Here is a 27,922-nt window from a genome sequence, read left to right on the forward strand (position 1 = left end):
GCGCGCCAGGTACATATAGTCTGCGGCTGCGAGTTCGGCTCTAGTTCACCACCGGCAATGGAGGGTGAAGCTTTGACAATACCAGCCACTCGTGCTGGCGAAACGTCAGAAAAATCATTAGATGAACGTCGGCCGAAGAACCCGAGACAGAAGCCAATAGGCAGTTTGTCTCAGTAGTATATGCTGCCTTTTCTAAGTGTTCTGCCACTAAATCGCAGTCTTTGGTTACATTTCATTACAACATTATGTATGTAATCGTTCCAGTTTAAGTTATTCGTAATGGTAATCCCTAAGTATTTAAATGACTTCATAGATTATGTGACTTATCGTCTAATCGAAATTTAGCGGATAACTTTTATCACTCAGTGGATGAGCTCATGCTTTTCATTGTTTGCATTTAATTGCCACTTTTTGCACCATACATATATCTTGTCTAAATCATTTTACAATTGGTTTTCAGCATCTGATGATTTTACGAGACGTTAAATAACAGTCTCATCTTCCAACAGTATAAACCGACTGCTGGGATTGCCTCCTAACTCGTTTATGTAATCTAGGAACAGCAGCGGTCGTATACCACTTCCTTAGAGAGCGGCAGATATTACTTCTGTTTTTCTCGATGATAATCCGTCAGTTATTACGAATTGTGAACTTTCCGACAGAAAATCATGAAACCAGTCACACAACATAGACGATACTCCGTAGCCATGCAATTTGATTAGAGATCGCTTGTGAGGTCGGGTGTCAAGAATGTAAGGATATCTAGAAATATAATATCCATTCGACATCCCATGTCGATAGCACTCATTACTACATGAGTATTTCACAAGGAAGATCTCTTATGAAACCGTGCTGTTTATCGGGAACTCGTTTTATTGAAGGTATTTCGTAGAGTTCGATCACAGTATATGTTCCAAAATCCTACGAAAAATCGATGTTAGTGATGTGGGTCTGTAATTCACCGGACTGCTCCTATTTCCTTTGTAGGGTATTGTTGTGATCTGTGCAACTTTCCTGTCTTACGGTACCGATCTTTCGATGAGGCAGCGGTTGCATATCGTTTCTAAGTAGGGCACAGAACGGAAAAAAAACACTGTATGATGCACTGAGGACCCCAGAAACATGGACGCAGTTGAATGCAGTCACCCACAATATCTCAAAAGGAGAGCATGACATATATAAACAGCATCCTCCGAAAGGAAAGTAATGAGTACCAGTCTGGAAAAGACATGCCTTTATTATGTGAGTCAAGCTGCTTCGTAAGGCCGAGGATATCTGCCTCTAAGTTACTCATGTTGGCAGCTGTTCATAGGTAGAATTCTAATACATTTACTTGTTCCTCTTTGTTGAAGGAGTTTCGGTCAACCGCGTTTAGTAGCTCTGCTTCAGTGGCTTTGTCACTGGTAACATTACCTTTACTGTCGTCTGGTGAAGGTACTGGTTGTGTATAGCCGCTCGTGTACTTCATATATGAGCAGATTTGCGGAGAGATTTCGAGACAGTGTCTACTTGTTCTGTTCGAAAACACAAGACAGCACAACACAAACATAAAACGCGAAGTTGTAACTAGATATCTTGGGGTGCACACTGACGAACGACAGAGCTTGAATGAATATATACGACTAATCACAATCACAGCCGAAAGTATACTTCGCAACCTAGCAACATTAAATTCGACATGGTAGAGACTTCCACTCACACACATAAAAATTTATCATGTACACTTTTCGAGACGGTATTGAGCTTTGCAGTTAGCAGATAGACACATAGACTCACTCTCGTCATGAATAGGATCATTATTTGGCGGTGGCAGAGAAATGTATTACTTAGAGCATCTGGGCCGTTCGGCACCACATCAGTCGATTGGTCGTATGTAGTATTTGGAGATGGGTAGACCTGAGAGACTGTTGCAGGTCTCTGGGCAGCATGCAGAAGATAGGCGTCATCCAAATAGTTGGTTGGTGGACACTTGGCAAAAAAAGAGTGGGATGTGAACGATAAGGGCCATCGAGTGTATTCATTTTTCCCCAATCTCAGGGGGCAGTTTGGGTTGCACCATGTCGACACCAACCGAGGCATGGTTCATTTCGTGACTGGACACGGCCCTTACACCACGTACTTACAACGCATGTCACTTCCAGAAACCAATCGTTGCACATGCGGGGAAATTAGTTTCCCAGTACACATTCTTTTGAAATGCATTAGCTACAGGAATGTAAGCAGTTACAATGAACACAGAATGGAAAAAAACACTATATGATGAACTGAGGAACCCATAGACATGCACACAGTTGAATGCAATCACGCACAATATCTGAAAACGAGAGCATGACATATATAAACAGGCCCATCAATTCATCTGGAGCAGAATACGAAGACAGGCCGACGTAGATTGCTCGAATAGCTCCAGTACTGACGATGATACGGGTGACAGTGCTATCACTGTTATAACATAGACACACATGTGAAGCATATGTAACTAATCACATTAACATTAATTGAAGATTGCAATTTATACCTTATTATGAACAAATCTGATTAAAAGTAACAGTAATTAAAATAGTTTGCGGATGGTTATTCTTCTAGAATCCATGTTAAACCTTTACCCAATGTCGATAAGTAGTTTAATAAATGTACACGTCATAGTAAATTTAATAATATCAATATAATATAATTGTAATACAAAATAAGCAAGAAAACTCACATAGCGTAAATACAGAACAGTATCAGATTAAGCATATTATGCAATTATAAAAATTTAATGGTTCCACTACTCAAAAAAGTCTGCGAACAAATCGAGTTTTCCCGAAGAGTAATGTTCGTGTGTATAGTAATAGAATGGGTAGCGCCGCATGTGGACGCTGCAGTTGAGTTCAGTACCAAGTCCCCTTCCTCAGGTAATGGTGGTGAAAGGATATCTATATCTACTCATTCTTGATTTTTTTTATTCTCTTCTAATATTTATACCATAATCTTATAATGTCCTAAATTCAAGTTTCTGTATTTTTCGTTAAAAAATAAACGTAATTACTGTAAGTAAATAAAGGATAACACTAATGTCCAGGCAAAAGAAATCCTCGTGTCCCCACCTCAACGTGGTGCTGCATGGGCAACAGTGCCTGTGGTTTCAACTGCGTAGCTCAGTTTTGCTGCGCGGTGGTGGCCATGGGTACTGGCTAAGAGGTCCGTGTGGAGCACTGCGGCCCGCATAAAATAGACGACAGACCCTAGCATTCACAATGCAGCTTTAAAAAAAATAAAAAATAAAAAAAATACTACTTGGTCTATATCTTTCAACTGCCGTCGGTACTGTTTCATTGGATTTAAGCCACATCTGGTGTACGCTTACATAGTTAGTTTAGAACAAACGGAGACCGTCTCTTAAGATAGGGGCAAGCGAAGTTATATCTGTTTTTTGAAATGGATTTATGTTGCTTTTATTTTTGGTGGATTTCGATGTTACGTTATTCAGTATAGCCACGACATTTACGGTCGCTAAGCCCTGTAGCCGTAATGATGGTCCCTATTTGCTCAGGATTATTTGTTGGAAAGAAGTCAAAGTCTGTTTTCGCAAAATTTTACGCTTGGAGCGGGACCTTGAACTAACTCCTGAAAATAACTGTAAGGGAGCGCATTCAGTACAGTACCCTCTGAACAATAAGTAGTATCCAAAAGCGCTGGCTCCACTCTGTTTGCACTGCGTGCACTTACGCAAATAAGGTAACTAGATACATAGAGGTCGATTATATCTGCACTAATCACATGCTTGTAATGTTGTCCAGTGAGGCATCTAATGTTAAAATGCCTGTTTTTAGTCCAGGAAGGTATTTCCACACAGAAACTAAAACTAATTTTGTCCTTATTGCAAACTGTCTCTCTTAGCCATCACTAGCACTATGATTGACAACTAAACACTACGGTAAGTCGTTAGATCGTGGGGGAACGATGTCGTCCACCAAAGCTGCAGTTGCGTTGCTTCCAGGTTGTAACCTCGTAGGATGATAAAATTTTAATTCTTATGTGAAAGCACTATAGCGGTTCGGGTAGCTGGATTTGACAACTAATGCACATTAAAATCATCCTACCTGACACAAGAAAACTATTATTCGACTTCATTTCTTCGATAACACTCACTCCGTACAGGGCACCGTTAATCGACATTCCTGCCTTCCCCTTCCTATTAAATCTTAAATCACCACAAACCTATGCACCAGTCGCCATTTTCCTGATAAATTTTGCCGGCAATGGTAGATTGTGTACTTAGTATTTCTCACATTCTGTGCTACAAGAATCCTGGTTACAACGTTGTTGTTACTGCATCGTGTACACACTATAAAATGAATTATTTCTGATATTCCAACAAACTGATGCTGTTAACAGACCGACGAGTTGCAAGTTGCACTGTGCGATATATAACATGGAGAGAAGCTTAAATGGGAGCAACGCTTCCTGTCGAAACTTCCGAAGCCTACAGTGTTGACAGTTTGTGAGATGGCCATTAAGTGATTTTATTTCAGTGATTACAAAATCAAGGTGAAGGTACGCACTGGGTAGCCGAGGCAGCTGGTTAATGATGCTTCGATCCAGTATGAAATGACTTTGTTGAGTAGACTATAAACCACTCCAGGGAGTCAGGAATTCTCATCAGGTGTGGCGCACCACTGCTACGACAAATTCACGATCGAGAAATGTCTGGAGTTATGTGATCTGGTTGGTTACTACTAGCTTGGTATCTGTAGGGTCAGGTTTCAACACCCACTTCAGGTGAAAGTTTTCGACACGCACTGTTAGAGCCTACTTAGCCCTGATTACACCAAAATAAGAGCATACGATTCGTCCGTGCTTTCAAATCCGCATTAATCTTGTTGTCTCTTCGCTACAGAATAACCGTTAGGTGGGATTATGGCAGAGCTGTAAGTGGCAGCATGTCGAAACTCTCTCCACAGTAACCTTTCTTACATTAATATTTTTGTTTTAAAATACCAAACGCCACTTATTTCAGTATTTTATTTCAGCTTGAGATGTTGAATATATTGGTTCTGTTTTCACGGGATTTGATCCTTTTAGGACGACATAGTGCCATCAGTTCGTTGTTTGCTCCAGGTTCCAAACGCCTCAAGTCCTCTACGTAATGCGTGTGTCAGGTTTAGAACTCTGGGTCGACGCAAAAGCTTTTATAATTTCTGCCAGGTTTACCATGAGCACACCTAACTGTTGATGGAAATTTATCTTCGTTTTTAACATGTCTTCAGTTATTGTCAGTAACGATATGCGATGGTTTTGATTCCCAGAGACAGACACAGGGTGTTCGATACCCAGTCATCGCTGTAGTCTTCGTCGCGTCACTTCTACTTTAAACATAGGCGCATATCGATTCTGGTGAAAGAAACCTATATTTCTGATGTCCATTCGTGGCTAGAATACAACGGCGATAGATGACTGGTTCAAGTCCTGGGAAGGCAGAAAATATTAATTTTCTCGTCATTGCAGTTCCAAACATATCGCTACTGCTGAGAAAATTCGATATCTGGCGTATCTCCGTGCTCACATAACCATCTGATTAGGTGTTGGGTTCGAATCACTATCCAACACATACATTACGTCATTTCAATATGTTTGACAACTTTCTTGGTTAGCTAAAAGAAACTACAATTTCCAGATAGTTGTCTCGATCCAGTATAAAACCTTTCGCCACGTAATTTAAATTTCAGGTTCGCTAAATGATACTGGCAAAAATGTATTATATCACATCTCTTTGAAGCTGTTCAGAAATGACTATCAGTGCTGTGGACGAGTCTCGCAACATATAAATAACTCACATTTCTTATGTCGCATTGTATTACGAGGGCAGTTCAATAAGTAATGCAACACATTTTTTTTCTGAAACAGGGGTTGTTTTATTCAGCATTGAAATACACCAGGTTATTCCCCAATCTTTTAGCTACACAACACTATTTTTCAACGTAATCTCCATTCAATGCTACGGCCTTACGCCACCTTGAAATGAGGGCCTGTATGCCTGCACGGTACCATTCCACTGGTCGATGTCGGAGCCCACGTCGTACTGCATCAATAACTTCTTCATCATCCGCGTAGTGCGTCCCACGCATTGCGTCCTTCATTGGGCCAAACATATGGAAATCCGACGGTGCGAGATCGGGGCTGTAGGGTGCATGAGGAATAACAGTCCACTGAAGTTTTGTGAGCTCCTCTCGGGTGCGAAGACTTGTGTGAGGTCTTGCGTTGTCATGAAGAAGGAAAAGTTCATTCTGATTTTTGTGCCTACGAACACGTTGAAGTCGTTTCTTCAATTTCTGAAGAGTAGCACAATACACTTCAGAGTTGATCGTTTGACCATGGGGAAGGACATCGAACAGAATAACCCCTTCAGCGTCCCAGAAGACTGTAACCATGACTTTACCGGCTGAGGGTATGGCTTTAAACTTTTTCTTGGTAGGGGAGTGGGTGTGGCGCCACTCCATTGATTGCCGTTTTGTTTCAGGTTCGAAGTGATGAACCCATGTTCCATCGCCTGTAACAATCTTTGACAAGAAATTGTCACCCTCAGCCACATGACGAGCAAGCAATTCCGCACAGATGGTTCTCCTTTGCTCTTTATGGTGTTCGGTTAGACAACGAGGGACCCCTCGGGAACAAACCTTTGAATATCCCAACTGGTGAACAATTGTGACAGCACTACCAACAGAGATGTCAAGTTGAGCACTGAGTTGTTTGATGGTGATCCGTCGATCATCTCGAACGAGTGTGTTCGCACGCTCCGCCATTGCAGGAGTCACAGCTGTGCACGGCCGGCCCGCACGCGGGAGATCAGTCAGTCTTGCTTGACCTTGCGGCGATAATAACACACGTTTTGCCCAACGACTCACCATGCTTTTGTCCACTGCCAGATCACCGTAGACATTCTGCAAGCGCCTATGAATATCTGAGATGCCCTGGTTTTCCGCCAAAAGAAACTCGATCACTGCCCGTTGTTTGCAACGCACATCCGTTACAGACGCCATTTTAACAGTTCCGTACAGCGCTGCCACCCGTCGGAAGTCAATGAAACTATACGAGACGAAGCGGGAATGTTTGAAAATATTCCACAAGAAATTTCCGGTTTTTTGAACCAAAATTGGCCGAGAAAAAAAAAAGTGTTGCATTACTTATTGAACTGCCCTCGTAGATAACAAGTACGATAGGTTCGTTTCGAACAGCCTGTTGATCAAGGCGACAGTAAGAAGATAATGGAATTACTAGTTATGCGTTGGTGATGGTGAGATTTCGATAGAGGTCTCTATTAGTCATGGTTTTTCTAAGTGGTTAGTTCATTAATTAGCTAACGCAAAAGCACTCGCCAAGTGAACGACGTTTAATACGTGGTTACAAAAATCTTTTAGAGAACAAGATTTCAAAAATGACTTGTGTTGGAGCTGCGATAACTATTTCTGACAGGTAGCAATAACAGTTGTAACACTTTACAAATGTCACTTCTTGAAATAGATTTGAGTTTACAAGCGTTAAGGAGTGTCTTAGGTATTCCCTGATATATCTGGTATCTTGATGTTAATTTATATCTGGAGCTATTGCCATACAGAGAAGTATTTTCTAGCGGTCGCTTGTGGTAACGGTTTTGTGTAGTCAAATGACAGTACGAACACGAGTTTAGAGGACCTGCAACACAGTTATGTTATGTGGGCTGCATGCAAATCAGGCGACACGCCATTTATGACGTTGGGATAGTCATTCGTAGTGCGTTCATGCCAAGACACTTTCGTCCACGATCGATCTCGTCCATGCTTTTTATCATATATTTCTGAATATCTTGAAAAAATCTTGCAGCAATGAAAAAAAAACTTCGCTTTAATTATTGCCATAACCACTCGCGTGTCATATCCGTGGCACCTTTTGCCTTTTTTTCGCAATAATACAAGACTAGCTGCACTTATTTGATCTTTTTCGATGTCCTTTGTCAACCTTGTCTGGTGCGAATCGCACAAGGCGCAGCAGCACTCCAGAAGAGGATGGACAAGCGTAGTGTCGGAAGTCTCCTTAGTACATGTTGCCTTTTCGCAGTCTTTGGTTAGCTTTCCTCACAACATTATTTATGTAACCGTTCCAGTATAAGTTATTCATAATGGTAATCCCTAAGTATTTAGTTGAATTCACAGATTTATGTAACTTACCGTGTAACCGAAATTTAGCGGATTCCTTGCATGAGCTCACGCTTTTCATTGTTTGCATTCAATTGCCATTTTTTAACCCCACAGATACCTTGTCTAAAACATTTTACAATTGATTCTGAGCATTTGATGACTTTATGAGACGGTGAATAACATCATCATCTTTAAACAATACAAGAGGACTGCTCGGATTATCTCATTTCTCGTGTATGCAGACTGGGAACAGCAGAGGGCGTATAGCACTTTCTCGGAGAGCAGCAGATATCACTTCTGTTTTACTCGATGACATTCGCTCAGTTATTACGAACTGTGAAGGACAGGAAATCACGAATCCAGACATACAGCAAGACGACACTCCGTAGCCATACGATTTGATTAGAGATCGCTTGTGAGGTATGGTATCTAAAAACTTCTTGAAAACTGGAAACCTGGGACCCATTTGGCATCCCCTGTCGATAGGATTCATTCCTTCATGAGGCTAAACAGATAATAATGTGTTTCACAAGAACGTTCTCTTAGGTATCCGTGCTGTTTGCTGATAAATGGTTTTATTCGAGGTAATTCGTAATGTTTGAGCACAGTTTATGTTCCAAAATGCTACTAAAAATCGATGTTAGTAATGTGGGTTTATAATTCACCAGATAGTTTATTTTTCCTTTCTAGAGTATTGTTGTGAACCGTGCAACTTTTCCGTATTACGGTACTGCTGTTTCGGCAAGTGAGCGGTTGCATGTTATTACCAAGTACGGCGCTGTTGTATCAGCGTACTCTTAAAGCTACGTAACTAATACCAGTCTGGACCAAACATACCTTTATTAAGTGATTTAAGCTGCTTCCCAAAATCATGGGTATCTGCCTCTAAGTTACTCATGTTGTTAGATGTTCTTAATAAGAAATCTAGAACATTTACTTGGTCCTCTTTTGTCAAGAAATTTCGGACAACCGCTTTTAGTAACTCTGCTTCAGTGGCATTATCATCGGTAACATTATTTTTGCTGTCGTGTGGCGAAGGAACTGGTTGCATATTGCCGCTGGTGTACTTTATATATGACCAGGTTTCCTGCCAGATTCCGAGACAGAGTAGTAGTAATTAGATACCTTTTCGTACACACTGACGAATGACATAACTTCAACTAATACATATGATTAATCAAAAACAAAGCCGAAAGTATACTTCACAAACCAGCGACTTTAAATTTGATACGATACACACTGCCACTCAGACACATAAGACTGTATGACTGTGCACTTTTTGAGACGGTGTGGAGCTGTGCAGTTAGTACATGAGCACACAGACTCGATCTCGTCATGAACATGATTACTATTTGGCGTGGCCATAGGAGTGTATTACTTATAGTATTTGGGACGTTCGGCACCACATCAGTCGATTCAGTATTTTTAGTGCTTGGAATATACCTGATTGAGATAACCATCAGATATCGGGCTGCAACATACTGGCTGAAGACGGGCAGACCTGAGAGAGTGTTGCAGATCACTGGACAGCACACAGAAGATAGGCGTCAACTAAAAAATTTGGTGCGGGTGGACGCTTGACAGAATAATGGGATAAGTGAGATAAGACCATCGAATGTATTCACTTTTCCCCAGTATCAGAGAGTGGTTACAGTTGCACCACGTCATCCCCAGACGAGGCATGGCTCTTTCTAAAACCAGTCGTTGCACATACAGGGAAATTAGTTTCCCAGAACACTTCCTTTTAAAATGCAGTAGATATAAGCACTTAAGTAGTAACCCAGAACACATAATGGATAAAAACACTGTTTGATGTTCTGAGAAACCCCGATACATAGACACAGTTGAACGTAATCACCCACAACATCTCAAAAGCGGAGCTTGACATACACAAAGGGACACATCAATCCAGTAGAAACAGAGTTCGATGACAAGCCGACATATATAGCTCGAGTACCTCCAGTACTGATGATGCTAGGACTGAAAGTGACAACACTGACATAACATAGACACCCAAAATATACGTAACATAAAACACGTGAAACATACAGAACTACTCATGTGAACATTAATCGAAGATAACAATTTATAGCTAATTATGGATAAATCTAATTAAAAGTAGGATAATTAAAATGGTCTCTGGATAGATATTGCTCAAGAATCCACGTTAAACGTACCTAACATCGTTAAGTAGTTACATAAATGAACACATTACTGTAAGTGTAATGATATTAATGTAATATGAATTATCACACTGAAGAGCCAAAGAAACTAATACACCTGCCTAATATCGTGTAGCGATCACGCGCGCACGCAGAAGTGCTGCAACACGACGTGTCATGGACTCGACTAATGTCTGAAATAGTGCTGGAGGGAATTGACACCATGAATCACGCAGGGCTGTCCATAAATCCGTACTAGTACGAGGGGGTGGAGATCTCTTCTGGACATTATCTTGATGGGCATCCCAGATACGTTCAACAATGTTCATGTCTGGAGAGTTTGGTGGCCAGAGGAAGTGTTTCAACTCAGTAGAGGGTTCCTGGAGCTACTCTGTAGCAATTCTGGACGTGTGGGGTGTCGCATTGGAATTGACCAAGTCCTTAGGAAAGCACAATGAAATTGAATGGATGCAGGTGATCAGACAGGATGCTTACGTACGTGTCACCTGTCAGAGTCGTATCTAGACTACCAGGGGCTCCATATCACTCCAACTGCACACGCCCTACACAATTACAGAGTCTCCAACAGCTTGAACAGTCCCCTGCTGACATGCAGGGTCCATGGGTTCATGAGGTTGTTTCCATACCCGTACATATCCATCCGTTCGGTACAATTTGAAACAAGACTCGTGCGACCAGGCATCATGTTCCCAGTCAACAACAGTCCAGTGTCGTTGTAGACGAGCCCAGGAGAGGCCTACAACTTTGTGTCGTGCGGTCATCAAGGATATACGAGGGGGCCTTCGGCTACGAAAGCCCGTATCAATTACCTTTCGTAGAACGGTTCGCACGCTGACATTTGTTGATGGCCTACCATTGAAATCTGCAGAAACTTTCGTAAGTGTTGCACTTCTGTCATGCTGAACGATTCTCTTCAGTCGTCGTTGGTCCCGTTCTTGCAGGATCTTTTTCCGGCCAGAGCGATGTCGGAGATTTGATATTTTACCGGATTTCTGATATTCATGGTACACTCGTGAAATGGTCGTACGGGAAAGTGCGCACTTCATCGCTACTTCGGAGATGCTGTGTCCCATCGTTCGTGCGCCGACCATAACACCACGTTCAAACTCACATAAATCTTGATAACCTACCATTTTAGCAGCAGTAACCGATCTAAATGCTATGCCAGACACTTGTTGTCTCATACAGGTGTTTCCGAACCGCAACGCCGTATTCTGTTTATTAACATATCTTTGTATATGAATACGCAGGCCTTTACCAGTTTCCTTGGCACAGCAGTGTAGATCATGCATATTATGCAATTATGCAGTATCATTGGGTCTAATACTCAAAAAAGTCTAGTTTTATTCTACAAAAATGTATTTCAATATTAATATTAGGTTAGTAATGGCTTGTTATATCTGCTACAGCTACGTAATAACAGTACATAACTTGATTAGGTTGCTTTCAGGCAGTATATCGTTGCAAAGCCATGCAGAAATTGTATACTATTTAATCTAGAGGTAGTAGTTGTTATGTAACATATCAAACGTCACCCCACACTGCAATCTATAACCAACACCGACGTTGATTAGATCCGCATGGACTGAAGAAATCGTATCGACGCGCAAGTCGCCGAAGTGGCGTCAAATCGAAAGACTTGCACCCGGTGAACTGTCTACCCGACGAGAGAACCTAGTCACACGACATTTAGAACATATCGTGTTTTCTTGAAGAGTAATGTCCATGTAGGTAGTTCTTGTATCCTGACCACTTGTCAAATATGGGGTGCCTAGGAAACTCGCTTCCTCGGATCGCTAGACAACAATTCAAGAAAATCGTGTTAATGAAGTTTATTACAAAAGAATATGTCGCAGGCAGTGGATGACAGACAAAATAAGAAATCTCTTCGGTATACAAAATGCTACATAGTAGAAACGAAGTGACTACTTTTGATGCTGTTCTTGAGCTCGCTGCTGTAGAACTCGGCGAACTGGGCCGCGGCTAGGCGGCGCGGCGCTTGTGTCCTCTTCGTGTCGAGGGCGCTGCCGTCGGATTGACGTCCTAGAGAGGGGTTGCTCCACGTGCGGTCGGCTGACGTCTTCTTCAGAGCCCTCTCTGCTCTAACGCCGGAACAGTAGCACGACACGTGAACGCTGCACTGGTTGTACTGGTTGTGGGATGTATATATTTACTCTTTCATGTCTTCTTTTATTGTCGTCATAGTGTAGGCACATACTGGTGGGAAACGTCTCACTAATTCTGAATTGAATGTAGTGTTTTTGTTCAAAGTTTAGTGACAAGGAATTAGTCAAGGACCATTTATTAATATCCACGAAAGTTCAATTGACAGATCTTCCTAAGACTACACTTGATTTGCTATTTATTACAATTATATCATTTGCAAACAATACACGCTGGGCATCTGGTAATATTGCAGATAAAAGGTGATTGATGTATTTAAGAAAAAGGAAGTACTGTAAGATGCAAACTCGTGAGACAACAGATGTAGCTAGTTGTCAGTTTGCTGATGCCTGATAGCTTAATATATGTCTCCTTCTGATGATGCCCTTTTTTCCCTGTCGGAAATATAGTATTTGAACCATTTTTCAGCATTACCTACTACACCATAATATTCCAATTTACTTAAAAGTATATGGTGATTTACACAGTCAAATGCCTTTGACAGATCACAAAATCTACCAGTAGCCTGTAATTTACCGTCTAATGAACTAAGTAAATTTTCACTGTAAGTGTAGACAGCCTTCTCAGTATCAAAATCCTTCACAAATCCAAGCTGTGACATTGACAATGTATTTGCTGTCAGATGGTTAAGATTCCAATTTTACATTATCTTTTCTAGTTTTTCAAAAATTATGGCAAAAATGTAATCAGATGGAAATTTGATGGTACTTCATCTCTTTTCTTAAACAAAGGTCTAACTTCAACACATTTAAACCTTTTAAGAAATGTTACACTGATAAACAGTTGGTTAAACAGATAGCTTAATATATCACAAAACTCAGAAACACATTCTTTAATTAAATTTGTTGTTTTTTTGATCATAGCCACCATATTTTTTTTGATTGTAAAGATTTTGTGGTGGACATTACTTATACAGGTTTAGTGAGGATCACATTCATATTACTGAATTTATTTGAAGTGACTGGCCTGTGGTGCAGCATCGACAGCACCGTACAACCCCATCTTTTCAGTAACGGTTATGAAATGCTTGTTAAAAAGTTTTGCGACACTGCACACGCTTGTTACCAACATGTAATTTATCCTTAATGCTATCTGCCCTTCTTCATGTATGGGTCTACCAGTCTCCTCCTTCACTATGTCCGCTACTGTCTTATGTTTGTTATCTGTTTTCATTATCTTCTTTGCATAATACATTTTCTATTATGTTCACATTAATATCTTCAATATTTTGCAGTATGTCTCGTAAGAGCTACAGCATCAACATAAGAGCTGTTTTTGATTGACAGATACAGTTTCCTTTTTGTTTTACAAGATACCTTTTTTCCTTGAGTAATCCATGGCTTCTTTGTAGTCTTTGATGTAATCTGGATTTGTTTTGATGCATTGCATACGTCACTCCATTTTATGTTTTTGGCCAGTGTCCTAAAATAATCAATTTTCAGCTTACTGACTACCTTCTTGAATTTAAATTTAATAGATTTCGTGTCCTGTTCAATATTAAGATTTAACACAAGGGAGTACATGTCATGAACTGAAGAGCCATTGACTCTTGGTTTTGCAATATAGTTTTGTTCCTTAGATCTTTCTACAAAGATATTATCAACGGCTGATAGTGAATAATCAGCTACCCTACCTGCTAATTTTATGGAAGGAATGAAACTGAATGATAGTGTTACTGACAAATAAATTCTTACTGGAAGAGTTTTTTAGAATATCTACACTAAGATCCCGATCAACCACTATTTTGTTTGTTTGTTGTTAAACAGGCTAATAGATCTTCAGTGTGATTTATGGGTGCTTAGTATACACTTTCTACTATGAAAGATTCGTTATGAAATTCTGTTTCTGTGTACTGCTTTAGGCAAAATTCATGAACATCTGTTTTCCTAAAATTATAACAATTTCTGATCAATCTAACCACTCTACCTTTTTCCATTTTTGCTCCATATAAGTAGAATGGTAACTTAATTCTCTAACACTTAACACATATATACTAGTACCACATGATGTTCAGAGAGTCAAGTTGTGTCAACTGGGTCTGGCGACTCTCATTAATTAATTTGCATTTGTACTTCATCGATTTCACTCTTTTATCGATAAATGAATATGCAAAAATGTAAAATGTAAATGTAAAATATTAAGCAAAGTAACTGTATATGGCTATTTGGCTGCAATTTTATTAAATAAAAATAAGACCAGAAGAAACGACCCTTTGCCAAAGTCGTCCAAAGGAGTTGCATCCGCAATTTTATGAAGACAGAGGCAACGGAATTATTGCCCTCTATACTCGACAGTTGCTAAGCAGTACTTGTGACGCATAAGCTCACGAACAAGACCTTCCAGGTAGAGCGAGACATTGCTTATAGCACTGGACTCGCATTCGTGAACAACTGGTTGCAAATCCATGACTGGTCATTTAGATTTCAGTTTTCTGATTCACTTGAATCAATTGATGGAAATGTTTGGAAATACCCTTTGGAAATGATACTGTCTATTTGCCCAACCAAGTCAAATCTTAATTAAAACTTCTTCTCTAATGGACCTGCCACAGGACATTGAACTCTGATTCATTTTTAAGTTACTTACATTTGGACTTTACCGCGATGGAGGGGTGTAAACACGTATTATTTAGCCCAGAATTCGCGGGCGCACTTGAGCGAAAATGTCACAGTCATCCTATGAGTCACGCATAATTAACAAAGTGCTTATAAAACAAATTTAAAAAATGGAAAATTTTAATGACTTTGTTTATGAGTTGTACAACACCGTAATTAAAATCACCGACTCATGCTGTTACAGAGACAATCATAGTACAATGCCTACGTGCAGACTGACAGGAGAAGAACTGAATTTTAACTTGAAAAATTGATTTAATCAAGAAAAACTTGTTTATTATAGCACAGTCTTAAGTATCACCCGTAAAAAATGTACAACAATGTTTTCCAGTGCCTTTCACAAGAAGTAACCGTTGACATTGCATCCGCCTGATTGAGCATATTTGATTTTTCTCCTTCTGATTAAGTATTTGTATTAACTGAAGGAATATTTTGGGTTTAGTTAATTTTGATACGGAAAAAAAATTTAGTAAATTCTAACATGGTAAAGTAATTTATTGGATTGACTAAGGCGATAGACACTACTCTTCACGTATGGGTATTTAAGATCGTACTGGTGCGTTTTGTGGTAAATAAAAGTTGCAAAAATTAATTGTAAAGGTGACAGGATTTTTTACTTCATCCAGCGATATTGATTTGGCTTTTGTGCACTTTTCCCAAGGCAATTAATGCTAGATTCTGGATAGTCCCGCCCCCCCTCCCAACAAATCGTGGTCAACAACTTCTTTTCACTTGGTCCCTTATCTGAATATTAGTAGTATCGCTATTTTCGTTGTTGTATTTCATGTTTTAGCGTTTTATTCCTCTGATATTCTAAATTTTTGAAGTTGCTATGCGTGCCTTGTGTGGTTGAAATTGTATAATGCTTCTAGCTCTGGAGAGCAATAATGTTCACTCAAAAGTCTGATTTCGTAATTGACGAAGAATATATTAGCTGATGTATGACGCAAGAGGTGAAGAGAGGAGAACATATACTTCCTTTTATCTATATTTCTTTATATAATTAAGATTTTACTGACAGTTATAATAGCGATTTTGTCAATAGTATGCTGTCATAAACTGTATTTACAATCTTTTCATAATCAGTTTTCTATAAATTCACTATTAAGAAATGTAGACGAAGCGCTTCATGTGCCTTCGATTCACACCTACAATGAACACCAAGCTAACTGTTTCGGGCTGACCATCAAGTTTAGCGAGTAGAATGAGAAGCTCAGAGTTTAATCCTTGGACTGTTATAGGTGGGAAACCACACGATTAACATCCTGCTGTTTTCTGCGAGCCATACAGGAATTAACCTCAACGAAATCGTGACTGTGCGAGCAATGCAGAGAGGAGCTGCGTGAGTAGGAAGTTTGTTTTGATATGTGCCTATAACGTATTCAAAGTATTTTATGTACTCTTACTATCACTGTTACGTACCTGACATGTTACGAGTGATCTTGTAGGTGACTATTATGTTACATTTTAGCTGAGCATGGCTTTATCTGCTGAATGCTTCGTCAATTAAAAGCCAATGGGTCTCTTCTGAGGTTCTTATATTCGTTTAGTGGCATATAGAACCTAATACACTGGCTACAGATTTATCTGAAGAAACATGTACCTACGACATGAGTGCTACTTTTGTGCGGGGAAAGGACATCTATGGACGACACCAGTTCGGTAGACAATCTCAGTATCTCTGTCTTCTGTCTTGATGTGGCAGACAACAACTAAGTCCCTCAAATGTTCTCCATTCACAATACAAATGTGGACAGGCACGTACAGTCTATAATAACAGACAGGGACACAGGATAGTATTTGCACTGAGCACTGGTTCTCATCTCCATTCTGCTGCAAAAGGTTTACCACGAAGTTTCCGTAGCCCATTAAGAATTTTATTCTACATTTCATTTTCAGAGTTAATATTCGCCATCTGTAGTGTACTTTACTACAAGATTCTGAAAATGATGTACCATTTTATAGTTTATGGAAAATCTGTTCTGAACAAAGGAAACTTACAGAGACTTGCTTGAAGATGCTGGAATTATCACTAGCCGGCCGCGGTGGCCGAGCGGTTCTAGGCCCTACAGCCTGGAACCGCGCGACGGCTACAGTCGCAGGTTCGAATCCTGCCTCGGGCATGGGTGTGTGTGATGTCCTTAGGTTAGTTAGGTTTAAGTAGTTCTACGTTCTAGAACACTCATGATCTCCGACGTTAAGTTCCATAGTGCTCAGAGCCATTTGAACGATTTAAATTATCACTAATTAGCACAAACGAACACTATTAGTAGAGCTATTAAACTCCAGTTTTCGTATAATGACTACGTTACGTAATAACTGTAGTTACAGCGCTCTCCTGACTAACAGGAAGAATAAGGAGATAATAATTATTCTCTACGTAATGTATTCGAAAATTGTGAATACGGTTGAACACCTGCTATACGATTTACTACCATCATACGAATATTTGTGCCAGACCGGTACTCTTACTCTGATTTTCCTCCTTACGCGAGTGGTCACCTCAAACTCTTCGGCTATCCGTGCACGAATCACGGCCGTACCCAAACATCCATATGTGCTAGTGTCTACGCCCCACAGCGCTCGTATAGAAATCATATGATTCCCGCACAGGGGAAGGAATTGTCTTGGCTCGCCAGACTGCCTTGGTCTGGCCTGAAATACAGTAGTGTTGTGTCTGTGTTTTTTGGTGTCTGTATAGTTCGAGACAATGTTCCTACACACACTGTAAAATACAGACACTACCACACCATATTATGCGCCTATAGCCAGAGTTGAGAGAACACATCATCCAAGACAGCTGCTGCATCAAATGCTGCTCTTCCACTAGTTCTACACTCTTAGAAAACAACGAAATGTTTTTTGACGGACTGAGATCCCATCCCCGACTGAGAAACAGAATGCACGGACATATAAAATTTGAAAACCCACCAAAGCTATAGTTTAGGCGATTCACAGATAAGTGGTTGTCGTATTTTAAGACAGCTAATGGTGTACTAGATTCAAGTAGCGACGTACTGCCGTTCACTACAGCTAAACTGACAAGTGAATCTTAATTACGCACCTTGTCGAACTCATTACCATAAAAGTTTAGGAATTTGGCTATGGGACGGGGACGTAGATGTAAACGAATGTGACAAATTATCTATGCTTCAAAGTACAAACAATCGTTACGTTGCCGCGATGCAGAAGCAAACTCGTTTCTCCTTATCATAATGTCATTTTTGGATCTGATCACGTTTTGCTAAACGACTCCTACCAAGGACATCTGAAGTAAGTATTTGCATTCGACGTCATATATAAGCGTGGAAGCAGGACCACAATATCAGGCACGCTTTGAGAGACGTCCCGGTCTGGTTCGGTGGTACTCTTGATGGTGGTCCCGTGTGGTGCCCTCATCCTGCCCTCCTGACGTGACCTCCAGGGCCTGCTCTCTCGTGAAACCCACCCCAACGAGCAAGCCCTGGAGGGCTCGTCTGGATGGCAGGATATTCGGCCGTTCTGCAGTCAGCATCTCCCAGTACCAGTGAGACCTCTACTTCACCATGTGAGTCTTGTCTCATCACGCAGCTAATTATCCTTAATATATGATGTACATCTACTTTGTCACCAATATTTCAGTCTTCTGGCGCAACATAATAGTCAAAGCGCCCAGTGGCGTATACCTGATCACAGTTTATAGAACGAAAAGCAAAGTCTTACCATTTATTATTCGTATCAGCTTCAACAGTTACACGAAATATGTAACAGAAATGGGCTATTTTTAAACCATAGTGGTTTCAGAAGAAAAGATTTCTGTGACCTAGGACGGATGTTATCGCACTGTGTATTGAGTACAATGTTCCTGTTTAGATGACAGCCACTAATTTATATGTGTAAGATAACAATGTTACCTTGAAGTACATACAGAGTGTTGCACAGTTCATGTTTCACACTTCCAGAGGTTGTAGAGGAGGCTTAGCAGATCAAGTTTTATGTAGAAACCGTTTTCCAGAAAGTCATCCAACGACACTATGTATCGTCAAAGTCACATGCGCTGGCTACTGTAAATGTATGAATATATAAGGTGATTCCGTGAAGATGTTACAAAATTTTAAGGAGGGTGGAGACAGATAAATGTATCAATTTGTGATGAGGAGCCCTGCACCGGGAACAAACAAGTCGAATGTTACAAGCGAAAACCATTCTGATACCTCTGATGCAATACATGTACCGGTATTGTTGTTCCTAAGGGAAACTACCCATCTCAGCCCCCCCCCCCCCCCCAAGATTTAGTGGTAAGAGTTACCAGTGGACTCCCTGTCAAAAGCTGAAGACAGACCAAGCATGAAAACACGAAGAAGGTGTACTGAACTGTGAAAAAAAAGCAAAATAGAAACAGTGAGTGGTCCAAAGACGAGAAATGCAGTGTAGAGCAGCCTGAAACAGCAATAACGTTGTGGTCAAGTGGGCACAGCGTCGGAATACCAGTCGTGTTTTCTTCCTTGATCTGTGTTCGGTTTTTGACGGGCATCCACTGGGTCATCTTACGACTATATCTGAAGGGAGTGCGATAGGGAGCTTCCCTTGTAAGACTGTAGGGTAGATGACTTTCAGAGGTGGTAGTATGGGCCAAAATAAGAAAAAAATGTAGAGTAAGCGTGGTCTCTAAAATGCATACATTAAGAGCTATGAGCACTTGTTCAATTGGGGAGCTATGTTTCACACTAGCTCATGGCTCCTCAGATATTCATTTTAGAGATCACGTTTTCCAGATTTTTTTCTTGTTTTGGTCCATACACCACCCTCGCAAGTTGCACACCCTATATTCTTAGCAGCAACACTACTGTTATATATATTCCACTGTCAGAGGTATCAGAATGATTCTCGCTTATAACTTTCAAGCCGTTCGTTTCCGAACTAGGGACCCTGATATGAGATTGATGCAATTATCCTTCTCCACGATCCTTGAAACTTTCTAACTTCATAACTGGACCTCCCTATATATAGAGACAGTTACAGGCGCCGGTGCCTGTAACATTGACGCTCTGTAGCGGCGTTGGATGACGTTCCCGGACATGGGTTCCTGTGTAAAATTTGATCTACTAAGTCCCCTCTACAGTGTGCAACATGAATTGTAAAATACCCTGTTCATTTTAGTTTTACCTACATTCTCTTCAGCTGCGAAAATGATCGAAGAGGGATGAAATATATAAAGTTTTGCTTTTACGTAGTTCAGTCCCCTGCGTCTCTAACGAATCGTTCATTAAAATCTGCTATAGTTTCAGTGTTTTCTCATTACCTAGATTTTAGTTCAATTGCTTTTGAGATAAAATCTGATCGCGCTGTGTTGTTTGAGCTTCCCTTACAGAATTGAGAACCCTCGTACAGCGGCGATGTATTGTAAACGGTAAAGAGTTTCTGCTATGTTTAATTTCGGTCACTCAGGTTGGGTAATTCAGGAGAATGGTCCTCAACTGCTTCCTTTCTGAACCATAAAAATTCGTTCGTGATAGATTTTGATGAGTTAAGATAATAGTTGAAATTAAGTACACTGCGAACAGTAGTGTCACATCGTGGGAAGATAGCGTAATAGTGTAAAACGACTGTTTAAACGTGTTTCATAAACTTTTTGCTTTACCTGCTTCTCTGTCTGGGAAGCGAAGGAAAATGGAAAGCAGCTTACAGCGCCTACGTTGTAGAAATTCTTGTTTGAATTGGATTCAGAATTTCTTTACTTCTGGTGGAATGAAATTATACACTATGTGGGCTGCATCATACACAATGCGGTTGTATTGATAAATACAGGCTCAGGGAAACATATGTAGATCGTTTTTAGTAAAGAGATACTATCTGGATTTGGGTCTCTTTCCGGTACAGCATTTGAATATTTATTTAGTAATTACAAGATAGATACCGAGAAGATTCAATGATAAACTGCGTAATTCGTCACGTGGTACCCTAGACAGCGCCGAAGGATCGTAAAATTTCGGAACAAAATCCAGTGGTAGACGCTACAAGAAAGACGCTGAAAGCCTAAATGCCCGCAATTGTGTCTATATAAGGAAGTAACGATTATCCTTACCGCATATAAAGGGAGAATAAAACAGAACAAGAGATATGGGGAGGAGTAGTGCACAGTTCTGTCACATTAATTGCGACTACTTGTGGAAAACCTGAACAACAACCTTTTACAACATGGACGACTCCGAGACATATAGGAAGGGAGTCAGTAAGGTTCTGGAAGGTATCGACAGGGATGTGGAACCATGTCGACTCCTGTGTCGTGGCCATCTACGCTAGTTTTCTCTCTTAAGGATCCATGATGCGAACAGCGCAATCGTGGATGTCCTACAGATTCTCCAGTGGGTTTAAATCCGGGGAGTCTGGTGGCCAGGGGGTGTGGAAAACTCATCGCATTGTGCATCGAACCACGCATATACACTGCCAAATGTGTAACACGTTGCATTGTCATACTAGTAGATTTCGTAGTTCTGAGGAAAGAGCAACTGCATGTACGGGGGGGAGGGGGGGGGAGGGGGGGAGCATGTTCACCTGCACATGTACTTTGTCTTTCCTCAGAACGATGGAATCTACCAGCATGACAATGCTGACTGACAGAGACCGCCGACAGTTGAAGAGATCTATCCATACCATCACACAGGAATTCCACCTGCATCAGGATCCACTGAAAGTACTATGACTGTTAGGTGGGAGGTGATAAAACTATTGTCTAACTTTAAAACTTCCTCTTTTCTACTGAAATTGTTATGGTGTTTGTGAATCTCTATTGCTTCTCTATACATGCGCGCATTATAATGGGATGTTCGTGCTAGAACGCTTGTCTCATTAAAGTCAATTTCGTGGTTCTCATCTCGAAAAACATGCTCAGCTACGGCCGATTTTTCGATGTGTCCTAAGCGACAATTTCTTTTATGTTCGGCTAAGCGAGTGTTTACACTTATTTTTGTTGTTCCAATATATACTTGTCCACAACTGCATGGAATCTTGTACACCCCAGGTGCTGCTAGGCGGTGTCGGGCGTCTTTTGCAGTTCCTAATGTCGACTTTGTGCCATCAGAATGACAATCGATTACTCTTAATCGAGAATGATGACGCTTTCCAAAGATAGGCATACCGTCGGCATCACGTGACGAATGGGGGTGCCCTCTATGCGCCCTATAAATGCGAGAGTACCTGGAGCCTCAGTGGCAGCAGCTGGACAACCTCAGAAGATGTCTCCCGCAGATGGAGACGATAGGTGGAAATTTTATACATCGACCACGGCCTCTCAGCCCGGAAGTTTCATCTGAAGACAACACCGGTCGTGAAAGCCTACATTGTATGATTCCACTCTTTCATCAAATGACCAGTCACAGGATCCGTATTTATCTGTTCTGTATGAGGTTTCAACTCAGTCCAAAGGCCAGCGCTTTAATTCGTCGCCGTTATTGTCCTCTATCAGCGCCCATGCAAGCATGATGAGTGTACATTGAGCCTTTGGTGTTTTATTTTCCATTCCGTAAATGATCCTCTTCTAATCTCACATCGTGATAGCTTGTAGAGTACTTGTTGACAGACCTGCAGCCAGATCACTTGATAATAACAAACCTATTCACTGGCTCTGACTAACTCTGACAGGACGATCGTCTTTCAGTACGTGTGCATCATGATGAGTGGCCATGTGGATATCTAGCGCAGGTAGGATCTCAGACACGTGATGAGACGTGAACCACACTCTGTCAGGGTATCGAACTGCTCATACACTTGACAAAGCTCTTCTTACCTGACCGTCTCGTGTATCCTTGACAAAATTGCGGAGGGTGCTAACGCAAGGTGCGATCTAATAACAATGTGGACCTTCGTAATGTGACTTCCATATGGCTATTTGGTACAAGCCTGAGAAGAGTCTAACAATGCCCATGATGGATGTCATGGAAAACTATTGGAAATAAAATGATTGCTCAGAAAGAAGGGCAAAATTCACTGTCAGATGCATTTAATTGTATTAATGCAGCGAGAAAGCTCATTTTCACGTACTGCGCGGTTTTCCCTATGTAACTGTATTTAAATGTTAAAGGACGTCAGCACTAAAGTTAAGGAATGTACTGTCGCTTTCAAAAATTAAGACGATGTGGCACACATCTGTTTACAGAAATAAGATCACGCAACACACACAAATCGAACCTAAGTTGATTGAATTTTCTCATTTTGAGAAGACAGAAAGAGCGATCTGTTTTACCTACTAAAAGCCAGTATCGTTTAAAAATTTATTTATATAAAACAACCAGTTTCGATAGTCTTTGTGACATCTTCAGGTCTTAAAGAATATTTTTGTATGAAATATGAAACGCGTTCTTCTTAAGTTTATGTGCATGACAATCTGGCGTGAGGCCCATCTTAAAAAGAACACCTTCCATAACAAAAATATTCTTTAAGACCTCAAGGTGACAGCAAAGCCTGTCGAAATCGGTTGTTTTAAATAAAGAAATGCTTAAGCGATCTTGGCTTTTGAATGTCTTTAGCAAGTTATTCATGGTATGCCGTGTTTTCCAATGTTCAATGATCGTGGATCTCCTGAACAACAAAGAGCAATGATGTGCACAGAAATATCTCTCTTTCGTATCTCAGGTCGAGCGCTGATGCCGCTCGACATATCTGTATTCGTACAACTGTATGATAAAGTACGCACATGATGTGAGTCCACAAATTTACGTACAGTTGTGACTTCCGGAGGCTGCGCACAGTACTCAAAAATGTGCTGCTTTGCTGCGACAGTGGGGTTGTAGACACTATTATATTTATTATACATTGGTATATTTATCATATGTTTCAAATTAGTTATGTAAGATGAAATTTAACAAACCTTTTGTTTTTAAATTTTTTTAGTGTATATCAGAAGAAGTTCAGCATCTGAACGAATCCGGTTACACTGTAAAGACAAATGCAGCAATGGAATGAAAAAATATTAGATTAATTTTTCAGTTGTTGTGGATCTGTCTCCACTTGACATCACATCAAGGTATCATAGCATAGGAAACAAATTATTGCTGTATCTACCGATTATAACAGAGAATGCCAGGGTGGTAGCTTTTCCACAGGTGTCTGTTGGAGACGCGGGTGGTCAACAGCAGTGCCGTAGGAGCAGTCTGCAATTAACTCACGCAAAAGGCGCACTGTTTGGTGAAGAGCGCCTATCCGTCGCTACCTCTGCCAAAGTCTGCTGCTGTAGACTTCCCCGTTTCAGGGAAACGTCGCGACTACCTTCAAAAATCTAGAGCCAGCACGTCACAGCGATTTAGCGACCTCACGCTTACTCGAGTAAACCCGTAACGCGTAACAGACAGATCAAAGAGATCTTTCAGGCATACCAGGTCTTGAGAAAAAGTCTTGTGGCAAATACTCAATCTTCTACATTTACATCTTAATCTTTACCACGCATGCCACCTTGCAGTTTGCAGCGGAGGGTATTCCTGACACCGCTGTCAGTTGCCATCATTTGCTGCTCTGTTCGCGAGTGCTGTGTCGGAAGAACTAGTGCCGGTAAGCTTCCGTAAGAGCTCTAATTTTTCACATTTTCCCATCGTGGTCATTTAGAGATTGTGTGTTGGAGGCAGTGATATGTGTAGAGTGGTCCGCGAAGAATTGTCAATATTCGGGGACATGACAGGAACGATTATTCGAAGCAGAACAGACCACCAAGCAAGGCTTTACAGCGCGTACTTTAAGAGCTATTCAGTGGAGAAGATGTTTTTCACAGTGGCGAAGATGGACTACTTCTCATAGCGCATAAGGTGTGCACTTTAGAGCCCATGTAAACGGACTTTTTTTCTTGTTTTCGTCCGTACTAGTACCTCTCAAAATACGGGAAGCAGAAAAGCTAAGAGCTTGCTCTAGAAAAGATTAGGTTCACAGGGTCTAAGAGGTGCTCATAGTTCTTAACGTATGTCTTTCAGAGCCCATGTTTACTGGCCTGTTTTGCTTCGAATAATGGTTCGTGTCATGTTGTTGAATACTGACCATTCCTCCTGGCACACCCCGTATAGTGTGAGACTGTTTGAAACGGCCACTCGTAGAATTTTAACAGGAAATTTCTCCGCGACTGCGACACCTTTCTTTCTGGAGTCTGATGAGCTCTTTCGTAACGTTTCTTTGGTTACTATACGAAAGTGTAACGAAACGTGCTGCTCTTCCTTTCCCATTTTTTGTATTAACTCTACCTGGTAAGAATGCAAAACTCATGAACAATGTTCAAGAACTGGCCGAACAGTTTCTTTGGTGGATGAATTACATTTCCCCAGCATTGTTCTAATGAATTCCTCCTTTGCTTCTTCTTCCAAAACTGGGTTTATGTGATATTTCTGCTTTAGGTCGCTCCAGGCAATTACTCCCAGACCGCAGATGTCACTGTTTACAGTGGATTATACACACCGAAACAACAATGGGTCTAGCTGCCCATGTATGTGCAGTGTATTATTTCGTGCCCGTTTATTAACTCTGGGTGTCTCTGCGCCAAGCGCTGATCGCCTGAAGCTCGGCCTTCATTCCTCTACGGTTTTCATGTTGTAACTTTCCTATACAAAAGATTCATTCAACACTGCCTAACGGAACTTATTTCCTCATCCTTCAGATTATTGCACATATCGTGAACAATGATGGCTTACAATATTCTCTTGAGGTTCTCGCGAAGTTAGTTACATCTGATGATATCGTCTGTTAATATCATACAAAGTTCTGTCGTGTTGTAAGTCCTGAATCCAGTCACGAAGCTGATGCAATATTGAATAAGTTCGTATTTTGTCTACTATGTGAAAGTTATGAAGTGTATCGAATGCTGTCTGGAAATCAAGGAGCACAATATCAAAATCAGTACTGTTGTTTATAACCCTGGGCATCTCATGGATGATAATAGTACGAGGACCATACATCTGTAGATCTGTTGTAGAATTCTACAATAGACTGATGTCAGCAATGTTCGCCAATAATTATGAGTACCTGTCAAACGAAAGTTCGTCGATAAAAGAATGGAGTGCACGTTTCTCATATTGATTTTAACGTTGCAGTGAAGTACAATAAAAGGCTAGTAGAAGAGAAACAAAGCTTGTTCCATAATCTGTGTAAAATTGCACAGGTATTTTAACAAGTCTTGATGCGCCTTCTCTCTTGATTTACTTGATATCTGCCATTTCGATATTCACAGAGAAACCGGTGTTATTACCTTCTTCTGTGTTGAAACGCACGTTCCAACCAGTGAAATTTTAGACATTGTTTGAATATTGTAGGTACTGACCATGTTTTATCAGGCAAAGAACGTGAAAAGAAAGCAGATAATTGATGAAGTGATATTTTTCGTAGTACTGAGTGACCTATGTTTGTGTATAAGAAAAGGATGGTGTAGGGAATATTTATTGTGATACTGAGCTGGTTCTGCCTGAGAAAAGTACAATCTGATGGTTTATTAAAAGTGTTTATTTATTGTCTCGTCACACGCCGGTAGCAGACTGGATCCAAGATCGGAGATTAGCGACGTTGGCGTAGACCCCTGGATAGGCGGCCAGACCGCATCCAGAGCCGAACGACACGATGCCGACCTGCGTGGAGCCTGACACCAGAGGACCGCCGCTGTCTCCCTGGCAGGCGTCCTTGCCTCCGCCCGTGACGCCGGCGCAGATCATGCGGGAGGTGATGCTGCCGTATGCGGCGTTGCACGTGTTACGGTCTATGATCTGGACGGTGACGGCCTGCAGGTTCGACGACAATCCGCCGGAGCTCAGCGCCCCAAACCCGGAGACGGTGACGGAGGTTCCCGCCGAGGGCTCTGACGACGTCAGGGAGACGGCCTGCACGTTGGAGCCGAAGCTGAAGGCGTTGGACACCTGCAGCACGCAGATGTCGTAGTCGACGGTGGCCGAGTTGTAGCTGGAGTGCGACTGCCCGCCGGACACAGAGTGTACGCTGCCGCCGCTGCCCCTGGTCGAGGTGCCGGCTCGCAGTTGGAGGCTGGTCAGCGACACGCCCTCCACACAGTGGGCCGCCGACAGCGCCCAGTTGCTGCTGATGATGGACGCTCCGCACGGGGAGCCGTTCCTGAGTGACAGCAAGCGCCAGTTTCTTCTGGTCCCATGTAAGGTACGTTGGGTACTACACTACTGGCCATTAAAATTGCTACACCACAAAGATGACGTGCCACAGACGCGAAATTTAATCGACAGGAAGAAGATGCTGTGATATGCAGATGATTAGCTTTTCAGAGCATTCACACAAGGCTGGTGACACCTACAACGTGCTGACATGAGGAACGTTTCCAACCGATTTCTCATACACAAACAGCAGTTGACCGGCGTTGCCTGGTGAAACGTTGTTGTGATGCCTCGTGTTAGGAGGAGAAATGCGTACCATCACGTTTCCGACTTTGATAAAGGTCGGATTGTAGCCTGTCGCGATTGCGGTTTATCGTATCGCGACATTGCTGCTCGCGTTGGTCGAGATCCAATGACTGTTAGCATAATATGGAATCGGTGGGTTCAGGAGGGTAATACAGTACGCCGTGCTGGATCCCAACGGCCTCGTATCACTAGCAGTCGAGATGACAGGCGTCTTATCCGCATGGCTGTAACGGATCGTGCAGCCACGTCTCGATCCATGAGTCAACAGGTGGGGACGTTTGCGGCAGCAGCATGGAGTATCAGCTCGGAGACCATGGCTGCGGTTACCCTTGACGCTGCGATGCCTGCGATGGTGTACTCAACGACGAACCTGGGTGCAAGAATGGCAAAACGTCATTTTTTTCGGATGAATCCAGGTT

At 41.5% G+C, this 27,922-nt stretch overlaps 1 protein-coding gene across 3 annotated transcripts in view; it reads right to left on the minus strand.

The window, feature by feature from the left end:
- Window positions 1–27,922, minus strand: part of LOC126263183 (trypsin delta-like) — a 196,606-nt gene that overhangs the window by 158,579 nt on the left and 10,105 nt on the right. The window contains exon 2 of one of the 3 annotated variants that reach the window (XM_049960236.1): window positions 26,865–27,204. In XM_049960236.1, the coding sequence (XP_049816193.1) occupies window positions 26,865–27,204 (340 nt within the window). Of the gene's footprint in view, window positions 1–26,565; window positions 27,205–27,922 lie in introns of those variants that run through there. The other 2 variants (XM_049960237.1, XM_049960235.1) reach the window with 2 other exon arrangements.

Source organism: Schistocerca nitens, chromosome 6, assembly GCF_023898315.1.
Source record: "Schistocerca nitens isolate TAMUIC-IGC-003100 chromosome 6, iqSchNite1.1, whole genome shotgun sequence".
NCBI classification, from domain to species: domain Eukaryota; kingdom Metazoa; phylum Arthropoda; class Insecta; order Orthoptera; family Acrididae; genus Schistocerca; species Schistocerca nitens.